The sequence below is a fragment of the Anomaloglossus baeobatrachus genome, chromosome 8 (assembly GCF_048569485.1).
Source record: "Anomaloglossus baeobatrachus isolate aAnoBae1 chromosome 8, aAnoBae1.hap1, whole genome shotgun sequence".
Lineage (NCBI taxonomy): Eukaryota > Metazoa > Chordata > Amphibia > Anura > Aromobatidae > Anomaloglossus > Anomaloglossus baeobatrachus.
The window spans coordinates 208736958-208758895 of NC_134360.1; the positions used below are offsets into that span (position 1 = coordinate 208736958).

General features: G+C 46.1%; 1 protein-coding gene and 1 long non-coding RNA gene across 3 annotated transcripts in view; one reads left to right on the top strand and one right to left on the bottom strand.

Annotated features, from left to right (window-relative positions):
• Window positions 1-16721, top strand: part of GLIS1 (GLIS family zinc finger 1) — a 112546-nt gene extending 95825 nt beyond the window's left edge. Inside the window, exons 7-9 of the mRNA XM_075320129.1 lie at window positions 9325-9500; window positions 13337-13426; window positions 16341-16721. Coding sequence (XP_075176244.1) covers window positions 9325-9500; window positions 13337-13426; window positions 16341-16465 — 391 coding nt within the window. The 3' untranslated portion in view covers window positions 16466-16721. The remainder of the gene's footprint in view (window positions 1-9324; window positions 9501-13336; window positions 13427-16340) is intronic.
• The window catches only part of LOC142248819 (uncharacterized), a 144474-nt gene that overhangs the window by 96769 nt on the left and 25767 nt on the right, over window positions 1-21938 (bottom strand). The window lies entirely within an intron of this gene.

A 21938-nucleotide genomic window follows, 5' to 3' on the forward strand; every position in this document is an offset into this window, starting at 1 on the left:
TCCACCATCTTAAAAAGGGCGGAAGCGACTGTAAGGCTGTGTCCGCACTTTGCGTTTTCACCTGCTTTTCTGAAGAGTTTAGAACTGCAGCGTTTTCATGCCAAAAAGCATGCGTTTTGATTTTCCAGCAAAGTCTATGGGATTTGCGGAATTCTTGGCCGCACTTTGCGTTTCAAAACGCTGTGTCAAATTTGCATAATTTTGGGCAAAAACTCAGCGTCCAAAGAAGCAGCATGTCAATTGTTTTTGCCATTTGGGCTGCGTTTTGCTAACACTGAAGTCAATGAGAAGTGGGAAAAAACAACAACCATCAAAATTCCAGCGTTTTAGCTGCTTTTTACCAGCAGAAATCATGCGTTTTGGACTACAACAACGCATGCGTTTAGATCATCAAAATAATGGAATGATATGTTCCTTTACACACACACATAGTCCGACAATTAAATTAATTTAAATTATTAAATTGTTATTTTTAACAAAAATTGTATAAAACCGCTATAATTATATGATATAGATCTTTTATCATTATGATTTAAATAAATTTAATTTTTTTTTCTTTTTTTCCCTTTTTTCATAGTGTTTGCTTGTTTAAACTTTATTTATCAGTGTCTTTATGTTCAAAACGCATCTGTCTTTATGCAATGGAAACTCATGTAAAAAGCGCTAAAAACGCAGGTAAAACGCGGTAAATACGCACGCGTATTTACCGCTAATTTATGGTCAAAAGCAACTTTGGCAAATGCAATTTCTGCCAGAGGATGCGTTTTGAACTGCAACTACCTTGACGCAAAGTGCGGACATAGCCTAATAGGTCTTCTGCAACACGTGATTCAAGCAGTAATCCACAGGCTAGCAGAAATTAACTCCTGCAAGCTCGATTACTAACAAGAGCACTGCCTGTGCAACTCATAAGCAGCATTGTGTGGCGTGTCTGACTCGGCTGTGTGAACAGCATCTGAAGTAATCCTGACACTCATTGAGTTTCAAGCCAGACACCGTGTGACAGTAGATAGGGTATAAAATATAAAAATGACGTGGGGTCCCACCTATTTTTGATAAACCGCGCAGGTAAAATAGAAAACTGCGGGCTTTAACACTCAGCTGTCAGTGTTATCTTGGCTGGTTATCAAAAATAGGCGGGAGCCCACGCCTTTTTTTAAGTTATTTAAATAAGTAATTTAATAAAATGATGTGGGGGTCCCCCAGTATGTTTGATAAGCAGCCAAGGTAAAGCAGACAGCTGGGGGCTGATATTATTATCAGACTGGTAAGGCCCATGGATATTTGGCCCTTCCCAACCTGATAATCTAATCTAATGGATGCACCACTTCTGGGGCGGTTGTGTGCTGCTCTTTTTAGGCTGGAAGAGCCCAATAACTATGGACATCCCCAGCCTGATAATACCAGCCCCCAACTGTCTGTTTTACCTTGGCTAGTTATCAAAAATATGGGGGACCCCATGTCATTTTTTGAAATTATTTACTTAAATATTTTTTTTGATAACCAGCCAAGATAAAGCTGACAGCTGAGGGTTAAGGCCCACAGATGTCTATTATACCTGTGCTAATTATCAAAAATAGGTGGGAGCCCACATCATTTAAAAAAAAAAAAAAATTAATGTTCACAGAAGCATACAGCAACTTTCACATGCAATAAAGCCTGTTGATGGTCTGTGCTGCTGTCTTTCAACAAACTTTAACATATGAACACTACCCCAATTCGGACACTGACTTATTTTTTAGTATGTGAGTCCGAGACCCTGACACTTGGTATAAACACGAATTTAAGGTTAGGCCCCCACTTTGCGTTTCCACCTGCGTTTTTGGTGCTTTTTAGGTCCGTTTTGAGAAGCACCTTTTTTATGCCAAAAGGCATGCGTTTTGATTTCCCAGTAAATTCTATGGAAAATGGGGATTTTTAGACCACACTTTGCGTTTTAAAACGCTGCATTTAATTTGCATATTTGCATATTGTTGCAAAAACCATGCGTTCAAAGAAGCAACATGTCGATTGTTTTTGCCATTTTGGGTGCGTTTTGCTAACATTGAAGTCTATGAGAAATGGCAAAAACCAAGATTCCAGCAAATTCCTGCGTTTTACCTGCTTTTCCAGTGCAGAAAACATGCGTTTTGGACTTCAAAAACGCATACTTTTTGGACATCAAAAATCTTAATTACTCACCGGTAATGGGATTTTCAATAGCCCATGACAGCACCACATGAGAGATAGGTTCCGCCCACATCAGGACAGGAAACCCACTGATAAAAAGGCGGTACCTCTCCTCCACATCAGTAGGTTTTCAGAGCCAGAGAGGACCAACAAAACACAATAAACAGATTAATCACACCACCACCCAAGGAAACCACCAATAACTCTAACACTCCCCGAAGGGTGCCCACAACCAGTGAATAGGGGGGGAACTAAGGGTGCTGTCATGGGCTATTGAAAATCCCATTACCGGTGAGTAATTAAGATTTTTCCCTGCCGCCCATGACAGCACCACATGAGAGATTTATATAGACCAACCACCTTAGGGAGGGACCACCGCTTGTAAGACCCGTCTCCCAAAGGAAAGGTCAGTTGTGGAGGACAAGTCCAGCCTATAGTGCCGAAAGAAAGTCCCAGGAGACGACCAAGTAGCCGCCCGACAGATCTGGTCAAGAGAGGCATCCGCCCTCTCCGCCCAAGACCGCAACACTACCCTATCATCCAGAATCTGGGTATAAGGGTGAACCACAGACAAGGCTTGGAGATCCCCCACCCGCCTGGCCGAGGTGAGCGCGACGAGGAGGAAAACCTTAAGTGACAGCAGTTTAAGAGGGACTTCCCCCAAGGGCTCAAACGGAGGCCCCGTGAGGGCATCCAACACTAAATTAAGGTCCCAAGGGGGAACCCTGGGAGCCCGAACAGGTACAGACTTGGACTTAGATTTAATGAACCGGCAAACCCATTCATTCTGCGCCAGACTACAATGAAACAGAGCCCCTAAGGCTGATACCTGCACCTTGAGCGTACTGGTGGAGAGCCCCAATTCCAACCCCTTCTGGAGGAATTCCAGAATAGCCGGGATAGGAGGGGGGCCCTCCGCCCGAGCCCCCGACTGAAGGAGAAAGCGCTTCCAGACCCTACCGTAAATGGCTGTGGTGACCGCTTTCCTACTGCGAAGAAGAGTATCGATCAAGCAAGAGGAAAACCCACGTCGAGCTAGCAGCCGCCGCTCAAACGCCAAGCCGTCAAATGGAGAGCCGGGTCGGGGGGGGTGACGGACTGGGCCCTGGGACAGGAGACGAGGGGCGTCCGGGAGAACCCAAGGATCCCCCAGAGATAGTGTCCGCAGCCAGTAAAACCACGCCCGTTTTGGCCAGAAGGGGGCGATGAGAATAATCTCTGCCCTGTCGGTCCGGATTTTCCGGAGAACCGAAGGCAACAGGATCAGGGGAGGAAATGCGTACAGGAGGCCCTGAGACCAAGACATCTGGAAGGCATCGAGGGCAACAGGATCGTCTCGGGGGTTGAGAGAGCAGAACCTGTCCACTTTCCGATTTGCCCGGGTAGCGAACAGGTCCAGAACAGGGACACCCCATAGAAGCGTGATCTTGTGAAAGACCTCCGGGTCCAAGGACCACTCCCCCTGACGGAGACAGTGCCGGCTGAGGAAGTCTGCCTCCTCGTTGTCCGTCCCCTTGATATGAAGAGCTGTCAAGGAGGAGAGATGTTGTTCGGCCAGCTGGAAGATGTGCAAAGTCAGAGCCAGAAGAGAAGGGGATCTGGTGCCGCCCTGATGGTTGATGTACGCTACCGTCACCCTGTTGTCCGAAAGGATCCGAACATGGCGACCTTCCAAGAAGGGGAGGAACCCCTCTAGCGCCTTGAGAACCGCCATGAGCTCCCTGAAGTTGGAGGACTGTCTGACCAACTGAGCGTCCCAGGGACCCTGAAGCACCAGGTGGCGTAGATGGGCACCCCACCCCCAATGGCTGGCATCCGTGACTATAGTGTCCGTGACCGGGGAAAGCCAAGGAACCCCCATCCGGAGGTGAGAGGGGTCCTGCCACCAACCCAGGGAGTGCAAAGTGGCCGCAGACAGGGTCAAAAGCTTCTCCAAACAGCCCCCTAACAGTCTCTGAAACCGAAGGACCTCCATCTGGAGGATTCTGGAACGCAGTTGGGCCCACCACACTCCTGGGATGCAAGAGGTAAGAGCCCCGACCAGCGACATAGCTTGTCGCAAGGACATGCGAGGGCAACTTTTCACGGAAGAGAGAAAGGACAAGATCCTGGCGACCTTGTCCTCTGGCAGGTGGCACAACTGGCTGGTGGAGTCCAAGACGAGACCCAGGAAGACTTGACACTGGAGAGGCTGGAGTCTGGACTTCTGTCGATTCACCACCCACCCCAGTCCTTCTAGGATGGTGATGACCTTGGTCACGTGAGTCGCACAGAGAGACTCCGACTGACCCACTATCAGGAGGTCGTCCAGATACGGAACGATCAATATGTCCTGTTCCCTGACATGAGCCATGACCTCCGCGAGGACTTTGGTGAAGATCCGTGGGGCCATGGAAAGCCCGAATGGCAGCGCTGCGAATTGGAAGTGTCTCAGCCTCCCGGAGACGCGTAGTGCGAATCTGAGGAACCGCCGGTGAGCCGGAAAAATAGGGATGTGATAATAGGCGTCCTTCAAGTCGAGGACCGCCATGAAACACCCTGGATACAACAGTCTGACAGTCGACTTCATGGTCTCCATTTTGAAGGCTCGCTGTTCCAGATGCAAATTTAAGCTTCTCAGGTTGAAGATGGTGCGGAAGGAGGAGTCCGGCTTCCGAACCAGAAACAGAGTGGAGTAAAACCCCTCCCCTTCTTGACCTATGGGGACCTCCTGAACGACGTTCCTTGAGAGGAGAGTGAGCACTTCTACTTCCAAGGCCATCTGCCGCTCTGGGGACCGCAAGGACGTTAGTATGAGAGACCCCCGAGGGGGCGAACGGAAGTCCAATTTCAACCCCTCCTCCACAATCTGAAGGAGCCACCTGTTGGAGGAGATTGCCCGCCATGCATGGAGGAAGAGGGACAACCGACCCCCTACCTGATGATAGGCGTCATTGAGAGGACTTGGGCTTATTATCGGAGTGCTTGCCGAAGAGAAAACCCGAGTTGTTCTTTCTACGGTCCTTCCACTGATCATGCGGTTTTTGAGACTTCTTTGCAAAAAACTGACGTCTCCGAAAGGGCCGGCTGCGAGAGGACGCCACCGGAAAAACTGGAAACCCCTGTTTCCTATCGGATGCTTTAGTGAGGAGGTCGTCCAGGCTAGAGCCAAAAAGATAGGCACCCTCACAAGGCATGCTGCAAAGCCGTCCCTTGGATTGGACATCACCCTTCCAAGTCTTCAGCCAGAGGGCCCGACGCGCTGAATTGGACAGCGCCGCCGACCTGGCGAACAGTCTTAAAGAATCAACCGAGGCATCAGCCAGAAAGGCAGCAGCACCCTGTATTAAGGGCAAGGACGAGATAATATCCTTCCTAGGAGCGTCATTGCGCAACTGGTCTTCCAACTGCTGAAGCCACACCATCAAAGACCGGGCAACACAGGCGCCGGTCACGGCCGGGCGCAAGCCACCCGCCGCAGACTCCCATGTACCTCTCAGAAAACCATCAGCCTTCCTATCCAGCTGATCCTTAAGGGACCCCAAGTCCTCAAACGGCAAGGTAGTGGAACGAGACGCCTTGGCAATAGCGACATCAATTTTTGGGGTCCTATCCCAAGAGGTAGACGCCTCCTCATCCACAGGGTACTTCCGTTTTAGGGAAGAGCTAAGATTCAACCTTTTGTCCATCTTTTTCCACTGGTCAGTAATGAGACCTTGAACCTTTTGGGGAATGGGAAACCCCTTACGCTTCCTGGAATCCAAGCCCCCAAACATGACATCCTGGGTAGATTCGGGCCCCCTGGAGTCCACTATGCCCATGGTCGAACGTACAGCCTTCACCAAAGGTCCCACGTCTGCTGTAGGGAAACAAGGACGACCACCCTCATCGGAAGAGGAAGAGGAGCCAGAATCGGAGGGGGAAGATCCCGAGGATCCCGACGACCGAGAGCCCCGGGCCGAACCCGCCGAGGTATCGGGAGTAGACTGCTTATGATGACGGGACTTCTTGCGCCTCCTGCCTCCCTTAAGGGATTTAAGGGACTCCTGTACTTCCGCCCTGATAATGGAGCGCAATTCAGAGGAGAACCCCGGCCCCTCTTTGAGCAGGGTCTGTTGGATACAGTCTGCACATAGGGCCTTGGTGTAATCCGAAGACAGGGAGGATTGGCATATGGCACATTCCTTGTGACGCTGCTTGGAGGCACTCTTCTTCGGTACCTAACAAGAGAGGGGACACGGAAACGGGGACTTAGAAACACGAAGACCACGAAGTCCACTCACCCCCACGACTCCAGGCAATACCGGATCAGGAGGCGGATTCCCCTTGGATCTCCTGGGACCCACCGACCGAACGCTGCCCGGGCTCGACACAGCCTTCCGGGAACGATCCGCAGAGCCGCGGTCCGAGCCACGCTGGGGCGACTCCTTGCGCTGCTCCTTGCTGCGGGGGGAATCTCCTGCCATAATGGAGGAGAAAAAAAAAACTCACCAGTCCCAAGCGCCGGCCAGAGATATCTCTTTAGATGGGCGCCGCCATCTTGGATCCGAGTGCGCATGCGCACACCAGTCACTTCCTGGTCGCAGGGCGCACGGCATCCTGGAATCGCGTCACTTCCGGTCGGAGCGTCCAGCTTCACCCCGGCGTGCAGCACAGCAGGGACAAGCCTTCCAGCGGCCGCCGTGAGTGCGCACATCCCCGGAGCGACGCCGGGCCGACCTCCCGCTCCAGGCCCGCGCCTCACCGCCGCAGAGGTCCGAGACCGAGGGGGGGTGCATCCAGGCCCGAGCACCGGCTTCAGGTAAGTACCAGGCTTCCACACCGGGCCGGACCTGGGACATCAATGGGTTGTCCATACCAGGACAGGAAACCAAACTGATGTGGAGGAGAGGTACCGCCTTTTTATCAGTGGGTTTCCTGTCCTGATGTGGGCGGAACCTATCTCTCATGTGGTGCTGTCATGGGCGGCAGGGAAAATAATGATTTCATATGTCCCTTTACACACACACATAGTCCGACAATTAAAAATAAGAATTTTAATAAATTATTGCTATTTTTCCATTAAATATCATATTACCGCTATAATTTCATTAAATTAATCTATTTTCATTATTTTTCACAAAAATATAGATTTGTTTCTTTTTTTCCAATTTTTTCATTGAGTTTGACTATTTAAACTTTATTTAGCAGTGTCATGATGTTCAAAACGCATCTATCAAAACGCAGGTGGAAAAGCATGAAAAAAGCGCTGAAAACGCATCTAAAACACGGTAAATACGCATGCATTTTCAGCGCTAAATTTCTGAAAAAGGCAACTTTGGTCAAATCAATTAAGCCCAAAACGTGCGTTTAGAACTGCAAGTAGATGAACGCAAAGTGGCGCCCTAGCCTAACAGTTCAGGTTTGTTCATACCTACTTACAAGGTCTTTTTCAGCAGAACCACTTCAAAATACTCCTTAAAAATGCTTAGAAAATTCCTCTTATGTATTGGAATGGCGAAGCCACATTTATTTTTTTGTTCTTGGAATGGATTTGAAAAGTGCCCAATTGAAAAAAAAAGGTGCAAAAATTTTGTGAAGAGGACCCTCTTGGAATCCATTTCAAACTAGACACTAAAATCAAAAGGCTCCAAAAAGCGCTCAAGGAAAAAACTTTTCCAAAACTCTTCAGGAAAAGAAAAATTTGCCTCCAAAATTAGTGTTTCCTAAAGTGATTTCAACATGAAAAACTTGTCATTTTTGAACGCCTCATTCTGTGTTAACAAAACGTAAAACATAATGGTGGCGGTATAAGGCTATGTTCGCACGTTGCGTTTTTTCCCGCGTTTCTGCAGCGTTTTTAGCTGCAGCGTTTTTGTGCCAAAACGCATGCGTTTTTGTTTTCCAGCAAAGTCTATGGGAAAAGCAGAAATCCTGTCTGCACTTTGCTTTTTTTTCTGCAGCGTTTAATTTGCATATTTGTGGTCAAAAACAATGCTGAAAAAGAAGCAGCATGTCAGTTGTTTTTGCCATTTCTGCAGCGTTTCCTTAACATTGGAGTCAATGAGAAATGGCAAAAAGCAACCAAAATCACAATTCCTGCGTTTTTCATGCTTTTTACCTGCTTTTCCACTGCGTTTTTGGCTCCAAAAACGCATGCTTTTCTGGACATAATTTAATGGGTTCTAATGTTCCTTTACACACACACAATAACCGAAAATTTGAATGTTAAAAAATTAGAAACTTCACCTATTTTTCTGATAGAATGTGCATAACCACTATTTTTTCATTAAAAATGATAATTTCCCATATCGTTTTATTAAAAGTTAATTTTATACTTTCTTTCTCTTTTTTCATTCTTTTTGACTAATTCAACTTTATTTCTCAGTGTCTTGATCTCAAAAACGCATCTGCAGAAACGCAGGTGAAAACGCAGGTAAAAAGCGCTAAAAACGCACTAAAAACGCGGTAAAAACGCATGCGTTTTTAGCGCTAAAAATGGTCAAAAGCCATTTGGTCAAAAACCAAGGGAAGGAAAACGTGCAGAATAAACTGCAGGTACTCCGACGCAACGTCCGCACATAGCCTAAAAGTGTTGGGACCTTGCAGGTTCCCTGTAATCAATAGATTAAATTCTGAATATGGGACATCCTTTTCTTACCCATCCTGAGAAATAACAGAGAAATAAAGAAAGTACATTTTTGGCTAAAAAAAATCTTTAATATGTCAGAATTGTCACGATGGCAACAATCCTTGTGTTTGTACAGCTTGTGATGTTCCTGTTAAAAAAAAGATCTAGGAGACTCTCGATGAATAGGTCTTGTTCCTGGACTAGGGCCAAGTAGCTGCCCCAAATAATGAGACATTCCAATATATTGATCCTCCAGAACATAGGGAACCAATTAACACTTACAATCTAAGCATGACAAAAAGTACAAATATGCCAGCAACCTGGGAGATAGCAAATTAAGTGATCCATATCCAAACTAAAGTGATCCATGTGCGCGAGATTTGCAAATGAACAATTCTGTAACCGCTTTCTAAACTAGACTACGACAGTAATAATTCTGGAAGCCAAGGTAGATGATGTTAATGTACGGTGTATATAGGGCAGGGGCACTACTGGGCAGTGGTTATGAAAACGGCGGCACCATGCCTTCCAGAATGACATTCTCTCCTCTTCTATGTGTCACACAGAATGTCTCCCCATGTTCTCAGTCATCTCTCCAGTCCTATGAAGTCTACGGTCTCATCTTCATTACTACACCGGGAATCTTCTACCAGCTCCCACCAGAAGTCTCACCATGGAGAGCAAAGTTTAGTGGGGAAACATTACCGCACATTTCAGGGTCCTACAGCACCCCAAATCTCAGGTATTAAAATGTGTTTGTGTACATATCTGTTTTGTCTTCTTTTTATATTGTTTTATTATACAAATAGATTAATGAAACCAAAATTCAATTATCCCAAGTATACTCACATTGTAGTCACCCGCCTCCACGCTTTGTTGCCATAAGTTATTCTATATTCTAGGACCACATGGGAGCAGATGTATTGGTTTCCATGAGTAGGTTTGGTCCTGTAATACTAGAGCTACAAGTTGTGTGGCCAATGTTTGCTCTATGCTGCTACCACTTTGTAGGTCAATGGAGCCACATTACAATCTGCAAAGTACTACAGCCATGACAAACAAGTTACAAAAAAATCTGTCTGTCACCAGGTTTTTGCTGCCATATCTGAGAGCAGCATAATGTAGGGGTAGAAACACTGATTCCAGCGACGTATCACTTACTGGTCTATTTGCTGGAGTTTTGATAAAATCTGTTTTATCTACCAGCCCTCTAATTCTTACTCTGTATAGTCTTACCCACACCACTGATTGGCAGCTTTCTGTGTACACTGTGCATAGACAGAAAGCTGCCGATCAGTGGTGGGGACGTGCTTGGGACAACCTGGCAGCATGAAAGTAGTGCAGTAATGATAGTTTCCTGCTGATAAAATAGTGATTTTATAAAAGCTTCAGCAGGCAGCCCAGTAAGTGACACATCACTGCAATCTGGTCTCTTTACCATGCTTCTCTCAGATTAGGTGGCCTAAATATACCACATTTCACTGCCCCTCCAGTCTTCAGAATGCAATATTTAATGTACAACTAGTGGGGCAGATATACAGCACATTGATGATTATGTCCCATAAATCTGTTTTTTACTAGTTATTTATGATGCATTGCTTATATAGCACCAACAAATTCTGCAGCGCTTTACAGAGATTATCATCACTGTCCCATTGGGGCTCACAATCTAGATCAGTTTGTCTTTAGTGTGTGGGAGGAACCTGGAGAACCTGGAGGAAACCCACGCAAACACTGGGAAAACATACAAACTCCTGACAAACTACTGAGCCACCGTACTGCCCTATATATAGTACAGTGTTAACCACTGAGCCACCGTGCTGCCCTATATATAGTATATTGCTAACCACTCAGCCAGCATGCTGCCACATATATAGTACAGTGCTAACCACTGAGCCACCGTGCTGCCCTATATATAGTATATTGCTAATCACTCAGCCAGCATGTTGCCCTATATATAGTATATTGCTAACCACTCAGCCAGCATGCTGCCACATATATAGTACAGTGCTAACCACTGAGCCACCGTGCTGACCTATATAAACCGTAGTACATTGCTAACCACTGAGTCACCGCGCTGCCCTATATATAGTACAGTGCTATCCACTGAGCCACCGTGCTGCTCTAGTTAGGAATGATTGAGACACATGAAAGCAGGCGGATGCTCATGGTAGTTGTTAATGAATTTGGTGCATGGTAATTCAGGGTTCCCTTCATTCTTCATTAAAACTGACACGCACAACAAAAGAATTGAGGCAATCAAACAGCCCTGTTCAACGTGTAATGGCTGCTTCCCAGTGTTGCAGATCAATTCATATTTATTTCAGTGCAATGTTTACGTAGTGATATCACCAAAGCTAATAACCACTGATCAATGGGTGTTTTTAGTATTTGGATCAGATAATCTGATATGTATGACCTGTATTAAGATTTGGTCATCAAAATAAGACAACCCCTTCAATGTTTCAAAATTGAGAGAAAAAAAATCCTTTTAGGCTATGTGCGCGCTAGAAAAGTGATTTTTCTCAAGAAAATTTCTTGAGAAACTTCTGGAAGTTGAAGATTACCGCACCTGCGGTAAAAAAAACGCACCAAAACAGTGGGAAAAACGCATGCGTTTTTGGCGCGATTTTGCCACAGGTTGGTCCCTGCGTTTTTTTTATGCTGAACTGCAATAAATAATATAGATAATAGATAGATAATCGATAGATAGACAGATAATGGATAGAGGGAAAGATGGATAGATGAATAGATAGATAGATAGATAGATAGATGAAAAAGACCTATATAATGTTCCACCCCCTGCATATCGTAAGCTGGCACCCTTTAGTGACTTTCATGTGGCACTAAAGGGTGCCTAGCCTTGTATTTGGCCAAAAAATAAATAAATAATTTAAAAAAAAAATGACGTGGGGTCCCCCCATCTTTTGTAGCCAGCTAGGGTAAAGCAGACGGCTGCAGCCTGCAAACCACAGCTGGCAGCTTCACCTTGGCTGGTAATCCAAAACAGAGGGCACCCCATGCTGTTATTTTACATTAAATAAATAATTTAAAACAAAAAACGTGGGGTCCCCCCCAAATTGGATCACCAGCCAAGGTAAAGCGGACAGCTGGGGTCTGATATTCTCAGACTAGGGAGGTCCACTGTTATTGGACACTCCCCAGCCTAAAAATAGCAGGCTGCAGCCACCCCAGAAGTGGCGCATCCATTAGACGTGCCAATCCTGGCGCTTCGCCCCAACGCATCCCGTTGCCCTGGTGCGGTGGCAAACGGGGTAATATATGGGGTTGATGCCAGATGTGTAATGTCACCTGGCATCAAGCCCTGGGGTTAGTGATGTCACGCGTCTATCAGATACCCGACATCACCAACCCAGTCAATAAGAAATAAAAAATAAACAACAAAAAAGTTTTAATTGAAAAAACACTCCCCACATTCCCTCTTTCACCAATTTATTGACAAGAACAATCAAATCCAGGTCCGGCGTAATCCAATAAGGGGTGGAGGGGTCTCACGACGATCCATACCATAGTCACTGTCCCAGTCAATGAAGAACAGAAGGTTCCCTGTTGGCTGGGAGAGTAATGCAGTGACCTGAGCTAACATCAATAGGTCAGCCCAGGTCACTGCAGGGGATGACGAGCGCTGCCATCAGGAGGTTAGATGAGATCATTACCTGCTGTGACGATCTCCTGCAGTCATGCCATCAGCGCTGTCACTGCCTTCTATGCCCGCCGCGTTCTCAGCAGTATCGCGAGAGCCCGTGACATCACCGCCAGTGAAAGTCTCGGGCCGCGGGCATAGACGGCAGTGACAGCGGTGACGTCAGGAGGCAGGAGATCGTCACAGCAGGTAATGATCTCATCTCACCTCCTGACAGCAGCGCTCGGCATCCCCGCGGCTGCACGCGCTGCTGTGTGTCAGTGTCTGCCTGCGCTGCACGGTGACAAGCTGCTGACACTGCGGGCAAACACTGACACTGCTGTGCTGGCAGCGGCGGGGCCGGAGCGGGACACAGACTGCACGGGCACCAGGAGGTCACACGGAAGTGCTTCTGTGCGGCGTCCAGGGATTGTGACGTCTGTGTTTACTCTGCTCCGCTTCCTCTTCTATCATAATGACATCACTTCCTGCAAAACCGCAGGCAGCGATTAACATTACCGCAGGTAAATCGCGACTATACCGGGGGTATACCGCACATCATTTGCTACCTGCGGTATACCCCCGGAATTTCGCGATTACATTATAGTGAATGGAGTGAAATACCGGGGGTATACCGCAGCTACCTGCGGAAAAGAAGTGACATGCACATTTTCTCAAGACATTTTCACAAGAAAATCTTCACAAAGAATTTTCTCGAGAAAAAAAACACTGTGTGCGCAGAGCTATTTTTTTTTCCCATAGGTTTTGCTGGGAAATGTCTGCAGAAAGATTTCAAACATTTCTCAAGAAATTTCCGCAGCAAAACCGCGGGTAAAAACGCCTAGTGCGCACAAGGCCTTAGAATGTATTGATACAAGATCTGAGTTTTTGTGATGATTTTAGTGCAGATGATAAAAATAATTTTATTTGTGCAGAATTTCAAGGTAGTTTTGTGCAGTATCCAGAATGCTACAGAGAGGCGCTGGAACCAGACCGGTACCATGGCCCAGGCACACCGAATGCAGGTACAGATTGTTGTTTTTTTGTGTGTGTGTGTGTGTGTATTTATTTATTTATTTTTTATTATATTTTGTAGCCTCCAAACATAATATCAATATAAATAGATAGATAGATAGATAGATAGATAGATAGATAGATAGATAGATAGATAGATGGGGATTATGCTTGTACTTTAGTCCAGCAAAATAAGAATTCTCTGAGATTGAAGCTAATTAGCTGCTAAGAATACCATCATGAAAATACTCCCCCTCCGCACAAAAAAAAAAAAAAAGATTTCTTTATATGGTTTTTGGACGTTTTTTTCAACCAGAAAAATCAATGTAAAAAACATTGTGTCAACCTACCCTTTGGCCTCATTCAGACATGCATGTTCTATCTGTGACAGGCTACTCACATCTCTGTGGATGTCTGCACACCGTGTGTCAGTAAAAAAATCAGAGACATATCCACCTTTTAATCCAAGTCATAAATGAATATTAACCATACAAGTCAATGGGTTCGAGAACATCACACGGATATCATCCTTCTTCAATCACTGTAATGGGCAGGAGAAGCTTTGCAATTTATTCATTTAATTTTTCATACGTGAAAGCTCTACCATGCTCGGCACTTGTTACACGCAGTTAAAGCTCGGTTGAGCATGGAAGATTTCCCAGTAAAGCACTTGAGTCCCCCATTGCCTTCCATTATACTTGGGGACCCAAGTCGCACCCACCCGAGCCTTCAACTGCTCATTACAAGCACCCGAGCATAGTAGTCCTCACTCATCACTGTTGATGAAAGTCCATTATTTAACCTTACTAGAAAAAGCATGGATGTTTGAATGATCCCTTAGTGGTAAGGCTGCGAATGCAGTTTGCATTCTCCTACTTGCAGTTCTAAACGCACGTTTTTGGCTTAATTGATTTGACCAAAGTTGCCTTTTTCAGAAATTTAGCGCTGAAAACGCATGCGTATTTACCGCGTTTTAGATGCGTTTTCAGCGCTTTTTACCTGCTTTTCCACCTGCGTTTTTGTTAGATGCGTTTTGAACATCATGACACCGCTAAATAAAGTTTAAATAGTCAAACTCAATGAAAAAATTGGAAAAAAAGAAACAAATCTATATTTGTGTGAAAAATAATGAAAATAGATTAATTTAATGAAATTATAGCGGTAATATGATATTTAATAGAAAAATAGCAATAATTTATTAAAATTCTTATTTTTAATTGTCGGACTATGTGTGTGTGTAAAGGGACATATGAAATCATTATTTTGATGTCCAAAAAGCATGCATTTTTGAACTCCAAAACGCATGTTTTCTGCACTGGAAAAGCAGGTAAAACGCAGGAATTTGCTGGAATCTTGGTTTTTGCCATTTCTCATAGACTTCAATGTTAGCAAAACGCACCCAAAATGGCAAACACAATTGACATGCTGCTTCTTTGAACGCATGGTTTTTGCCACAAAATATGCAAATTAAACGCAGCGTTTTAAAACGCAAAGTGCGATCTGAAAATCACCATTTTCCATAGACTTTGCTAGGAAATCAAAACGCATGCCTTTTGGCATGAAAAAGGTGCTTCTCAAAACGGACCTAAAAAGCACCAAAAACGCAGGTGGAAACGCAAAGTGGGGCCCTAGCCTTAAAGGGAACCTGTCAGCAGAAATTTCGCCCAAAACCTAAAAGATTCCCCCTCTGCAGCTCCTGTGCTGCATTCTAGAAAGGTCCCTGTTATTATTGTGCCCCCTTTCTGACCAAAATAAAGACTTTATAAAGTGGTACCTTTTTGTATTCAGATTCTGTAAATGTGACACGGGGGCGGGCTGCCTGATGGCCGTTAGTCTGCCTCCTGCCGCTTTAGGCCGTCCCCCATCGCTGATTTCCATAGCTGTGGACGCCGCCCAGTGCTCCACAGGTCCCCGCGCATGCCCAGTGCTCATCTCTCGTGGATGAGCACTGTGCCCAGTGTCACCGCTGGTGACGTGCGTGCATGCTTTAAATTATGGGCGGTGCTCTGATGTTTATTACCAAGCAACCGCCCATAATCGCAGGACCGCGCTTTCCCCCTCGGCGTCCTTCGTTCTGCGCAAGCGCGGTGCTGCTGACCCCACGTCACCTCCTTCTATCTATTTCCTGCCTCAGGGCAAGATGGGAAGGAGGTGACGTGGGGTCAGCAGCACCGCGCTTGCGCAGAACGAAGGACGCCGAGGGGGAAAGCGCGGTCCCGCGATTATGGGCGGTTATTATTATTATTTATTTATAGAGCACCATTAATTCCATGGTGCTGTACATGAGAAGGGGGTTACATACAAAATACATATACAAGTTTGCTTGGTAATAAACATCACAGCACCGCCCATAATCTAAAGCCTGCGCGCACGTCACCAGCGGTGACAGTGGGCACAGTGCTCATCCATGAGAGATGAGCACTGGGCATGCGCGGGGACCTGTAGAGCACTGGGCGGCGTCCACAGCTATGGAAATCAGCAATGGGGGATGGCCTAAAGCGGCAGGAGGCAGACTAACGGCCATCAGGCAGCCCGCCCCCGTGTCACATTTACAGAATCTGAATACAAAAAGGTACCACTTTATAAAGTCTTTATTTTGTTCTCACAGGGGGCACAATAATAACAGGGACCTTTCTAGAATGCAGCCCAGGAGCTGCAGAGGGGGAATCTTTTAGGTTTTGGGCGAAATTTCTGCTGACAGGTTCCCTTTAAAGTGTTCCCGGTGTACCCCTTGTTTGTGGTGGTGAAAACCATGTTTGTGTCTCACCTGCACACCTGACCTTCCCCCAAGTCCATGCGTGACACAAACAATCAGATTCCAGCTCACATTTTTAGAAAAACTTTTGAAAAGAAAATGGTCAATGTAACTGGTTGTCACTTGCAACTCCTCCACTTAACAGTAAGTTTTACTTTTTCTTTCCACAGGATATGATGGACATTGTATCCCTGAAAACGGCAGGACCAACTGCTCCCAAGAAAGAGACTTCTTTCCGAATGCGGCCTTTGATCACTGTCTCCCCCAAATTCCGTCCATTTACACAGACACTTAGAGCCGCTCATCACTGCACCATATGGTCTCCAATCCACATAACCTGCTCTAATTTAATGAATATTTTCTTGTGCAATTGTCTGTATATTATATTATTTCCTTCATCTGAAGATTTTGTCATTCTGTGACAGAATTCGAACTTAAGGCACTTTGAAAATTGTACTTTATATATAGATATATCTATACACAGTATATTTTAATGTAGGTATTGATAACACTTAGTAACTCCAGCACAGACCTCATGTATATATGATTTATAACCCTTGTATTCTGTTTTATACGTTCTATCCTATGTGAGAACATTAAAACTGGACGTAATGCAAATTACAATGGTTTTTTTGTATTATATGTATATAAAAGAAAACAAATTATTTCTGGGCCCATAAGAAAAATGTGTATCTGGGCACTCTCAACCATCACATGCCACTTTTAATATTGATGTCTTACATGGCAGAGGAGCCTTGAGCGGGCTTTACATGCAACGACATCGCTAACGAGATGTCGTTGGGGTAACGGAATTCGTAACGCACATCCGGCCTCGTTAGTGACGTCATTGCGTGTGAAACGCAGGAACGACCGTTAACGATCAAAATTACTTACCTAATCGTTGACACGTCGTTCCTTTTCCGATTATCGTTGCTGTTGCAGGACGCAGGTTGTTCGTCGTTCCTGCAGCAGAACACATCGCTACATGTGACACCGCAGGAACGAGGAACATCACCCTACCTGTGGCCCTCCGCAATGAGGAAGGAAGGAGGTGGGCGGGATGTTACGGCCGCTCATCTCATCCCATCCGCTTCTATTGGGCGGCCGCTTAGTGACGCCACTGTGACGCCGAACGAACCACCCCCTTAGAGAGGAGGCAGTTCGCCGGCCACAGCGACGTTGCTAGGCAGGTAAGTAGTGTGATGGGTCCTAGCGATGTTGTGCGCCACGGGCAGCGATTTGCCCGTGACGCACAACCGACGGGGATGGGTGCTTTCACCAGCGACATTGATAGCAATGTCGCTGTGTGTAAAGCCCGCTTTTGGGTTGAGATGAGACTTCTACCTCTTCATAGGTAATTTACTAAATATGTTGAAGATGGGAAAATGGAGTGTCATCTCATCAAATGTTGTTGCACTTGATTAAGGAGATCTGGGTCATCGCATGTAAATGCCCGGTTTAGCTTCAATTTAAGGGGTACTTTGCACACTACGACATCGCAAGCCGATTGTAGCGATACCGAGCGCGATAGTACCCGCCCCCGTCGCACATGCGATATCTTGTGATAGCTGCCGTAGCGAAAATTATCGCTACAGCAGCTTCACATGCACATACCTGCCCTGCGACGTCGCTCTGGCCGGCGACCCGCCTCCTTCCTAAGGGGGCGGGTCGTGCTTTGTCACAGCGACGTCACACGGCAGGCGGCCAATAGAAGAAGAAGGCCGGAGATGAGTGGGACGTAAACATCCTGCCCACCTCCTTCCTTCCTCATTGCAGCCGGGACGCAGGTAAGGAGATGTTCCTCGTTCCTGCGGCTTCTCACACAGCGATGTATGCTGCCGCAGGAACGAGGAACAACATCGTACCTGTCGCTGCAGCGACATTATGGAAATGACCGACACTACACCGATCATACAATTTTGACACTTTTGCGCTCATTAATTGTAGTAAAAAGGATTCACATACTCCGATGTCGACAACGACGCTGGATGTGCGTCACTTTTGATTTGACCCCACCGACATCGCAGCTGCGATGTCGTAGTGTGCAAAGTACCCCTAACAGTTAGCAATGAAGAGTCCACCAGCAATGAAACCATGAGTGAAAAAAATAAAACTTCACATTTATTGTGGTGGATTAAAAATCATCATTGTAGAAGCCGATCCACATTATGGCTTAAAATGTACGTTTCGGGTTTTTGCAGTGCGAAAACGCTCTAAAAACGCATGAGCATTTTTTACTTGTTGGTTTTCTGTATGGGGAACATCCGCACATGAATCTCAGTATACCCACAGAAATTGACATGTTGCAGATTTGAAACACGCACCGCAGGTCAGTTTACGCAGCAGAAAAAAAGCACAATGGGCAGGAGATTTCTGTAAATCCTATCCACTTTTCTGGATCTGTAAGATGCTGAGATTCTAATTCAGCGAAAATATGCAGCGTCAAAACCTCTTCATGGGCACAAAGCCTTATGGACACTGCAATGCTAAACATGTTTAGTTGTAGCATTTTTAAATTGTGAAGAGGCAGATATCAAGTGTTTCTTTTTCAAAAATTAAAAAATATTAATTTTTACTTTTTTAGTCTTCTAGTGGACTAATAGTATATAGCACATATGTAAAACTCAGTCCCGTGGGCAAATCTGGCCAGCAGGCTGACTTTACTTGTCCCGCCATGATGGGCGTGGATGCCCAAACAGTTGAAAGCAATGATGGAAAAGCAGAGTCGGCTCCCTCCCCCATCATTCTGTGCCTGACGTCTCAGCACAAGGGGCACAATGAGCACTCAAAGTGAGTATTTATTATTTTTTTTTAATGTGGGTTCATTAATCTGGAGGGCTATGTGGGGCCCATAATACTGAATGGAGGACAATGTAGGGCCTATTAGGCTATGTGCGCACAGTGCGTTTTTCGCGGCGTTTTTGCGCGTTTTTCGGGTGCGTTTTTGGCCTTAAAACTGCAGGACTTTGCTTCCCCAGCAAAGTCTGAGTTTTCATTTTTGCTGTCCGCACACATCTGTTTTTTTTACCTGCGTTTTTGAGTTAAAAAAAAAAAATGGACATGTCAGTTCTTTCCTGCGTTTTTCGCCCATGCAATGCATTTGAAAAACGCAGCTGTCACAAACCACCGGGGGGGTCACTCAGAAATCCCCCGCGCTGGCTACCAGTACGTCACAATCGGGGGGTAACAAGTGGGGGTCACCCCTCCTTTATACCTCCCGACCGACAGACAGAGCACGTGACGCGCTCTCTAGCGCCCCTCTTATAGTCAGGCCAATTATGGAATTGCCCGACAATAAGCAAGGAGGCCGCTATACTACTTATGCCGATTATTGAAGGGTCCCCAGTGAGAGTAGGGTATATATTCCCCCGACCTCCGCGGGCGGAATATATAATATCTTCCCGAGTCTCACTGGCCTCCCCACAAGAATCCTTGGCACAACTCGCTGCCACCAACCGCTTCACGGTAACTATTAGCCGAACACACAGACGTGGGATTCAAGATCGAGATAACAGAACAGCCCAAGATTAATTATATAATTTAATCAGCCTAAAGCACACTAGAAACTACAATATATACAATAGGGAATCTACAGAATATACATATGTCAGAGTACAGTTACAATCAAAGCATGGGTTACAAACAGGCATACACAGTTCCAGCAGTTACCTTGTTGCGTCTGGCCACAGGGGGGCGCTGTAGACCAGGTTTCCAGGAACTCCCTCACAGGTCTTTCCCAACCAGGCCCCCGAGCAGAAGAACACTGGAAAATGGCCGAAGTAGGGTTATCAACCTGGGCAATCCAGGTCCCCTCCTACCTTAGTGACCTCACAGGGAGCACTGCTCCACCCCGGGCTGGAGTTATGGACAAAATCCACAACATGGAATATGGCCATAACTTGGCCTGGGAGCGTCGTAGGCGGACGCCAATGCTCTCATTGTGACAGTTATGAATTTAGCTACAGAATGAGGGGACTCATGACCTGTCTGCCAGTTCCCCATTGGCTGATATCACGCCTGGGGCATTTCCCAATGTCCTGCTCCCATAAAAAGGGGGTGCCGGCATCGTCCACATGCGGAGACACCATTTTTATGGTTGCCATATTTATCGGAAATATGGCTTGCGAGATATGAACCATTTTTTACTGGAGTCGTTCTGTCTGGCTATTTCCATAGCCTTGCTAACTAGCTAGCAGCCCCCACTACAGGGTCACGGCAGGGAGTCATCCTGTGTCCATTGTCCCTAAGCCACCTAATTTCCATATCACAGGACATGGCCATGGGATTTGTTGCTAAACCAGTTGTGTGAAGGAAAGGGGGGGTGACACCAGGAGAGGGCTTCCTGACATACTTGCATATCATGATTTATCGTCATATCTCCGGATTTACCTCACAGCAGCGACACGCAGAGATCAAAAACGCAGCAAAACGCAGCCAAAAACACACCAAATCGCGGCAAAAACGCATGCGTTTTTGATGCGTTTTTCGACGCAGGTGCGTTTGTGCGTTTTTAGTGGCCAAAAACGCACAAAAACGCAGCGTCAAAACAACGCAGCGTGCGCACATAGCCTTATTCTGTATGCAGGACTACAGTGGGTACGGAAAGTATTCAGACCCCTTTAAATTTTTCACCCTTGTTTCATTGCTTCCATTTGGTAAATTCAAAAAAGTTATTTTTTTTTCTCATTAATGTGCACTCTGCACCCCATCTTGACAGAAAAAAAAACAGAAATGTGGAATTTTTTGTAAATTTTATTAAACAAGAAAAACTGAAATATCTCATGATCATAAGTATTCAGACCCTTTGCTCAGTATTGAGTAGACGCTCCCTCCTTTTGAGCTAGTACAGACACGTGTCTTCTTGGGAATGATACAAGTTTTTCACACCTGGATTTGGGGATCCTCGGCCAGTCTTCCTTGCAGATCCTCTCCAGTTCCGTCAGGTTGGATGGTGAACGTTGGTGGACGCCATTTTCAGGTCTCTCCAGAGATGCTTAATTGGGTTTAGGTCAGGGCTCTGGCTGGGCCGGTCAAGAATGGTCACAGAGTTGTTCTGAAGCCACTCCTTTGTTATTTTAGCTGTGTGCTTAGGGTCATTGTCTTGTTGGAAGGAGAACCTTCGGCCAAGTCTCAGGTCCAGAGCACTCTGGAAGAGGTTTTCTTCCAGGATATCTCTGTACTTGGCCACATTCATCTCTCCTTCCATTGCAACCAGTCATCCTGTCCCTGCAGCTGAAAAACACCCCCATAGCCTGATGCTGCCAGCACCATGTTTCACTGTTGGGATTGTATTGGGCAGGTGATGAGCAGTCCCTGGTTTTCTCTACACATACCGCTTAAAATTATCACCAATAAGTGCTATCTTCATCTCATCAGACCAGAGAATCTTATTTCTCGTAGTCTGGGAGTCCTTCATGTGTTTTTTTGCAAATTTTATGCGTGCTTTCATATGTCTTGCACTCAGGAGAGGCTTCCGTCGGGCCACTCTGCCATAAAGGCCCGACTGGTGGAGGGCTGCAGTGATAGTTGACTTTGTGGAACTTTCTCCCATCTCCCTACTTCATCTCTGGAGCTCAGCCACAGTGATCTTGGGGTTCTTCTTTACCTCTCTCACCAAGGCTCTTCTCCCATGATTGCTCACTTTGGCTGGATGGTCAGGGAAAGGAAGGGTTCTGGAAGAACCTTGAGCACTGCAGAAATTGTTTTGTAACCTTGGCTGGATCTGTGCCTTGCCACAATTCTGTCTCTGAGCTTCTTGGGCAGTTCCT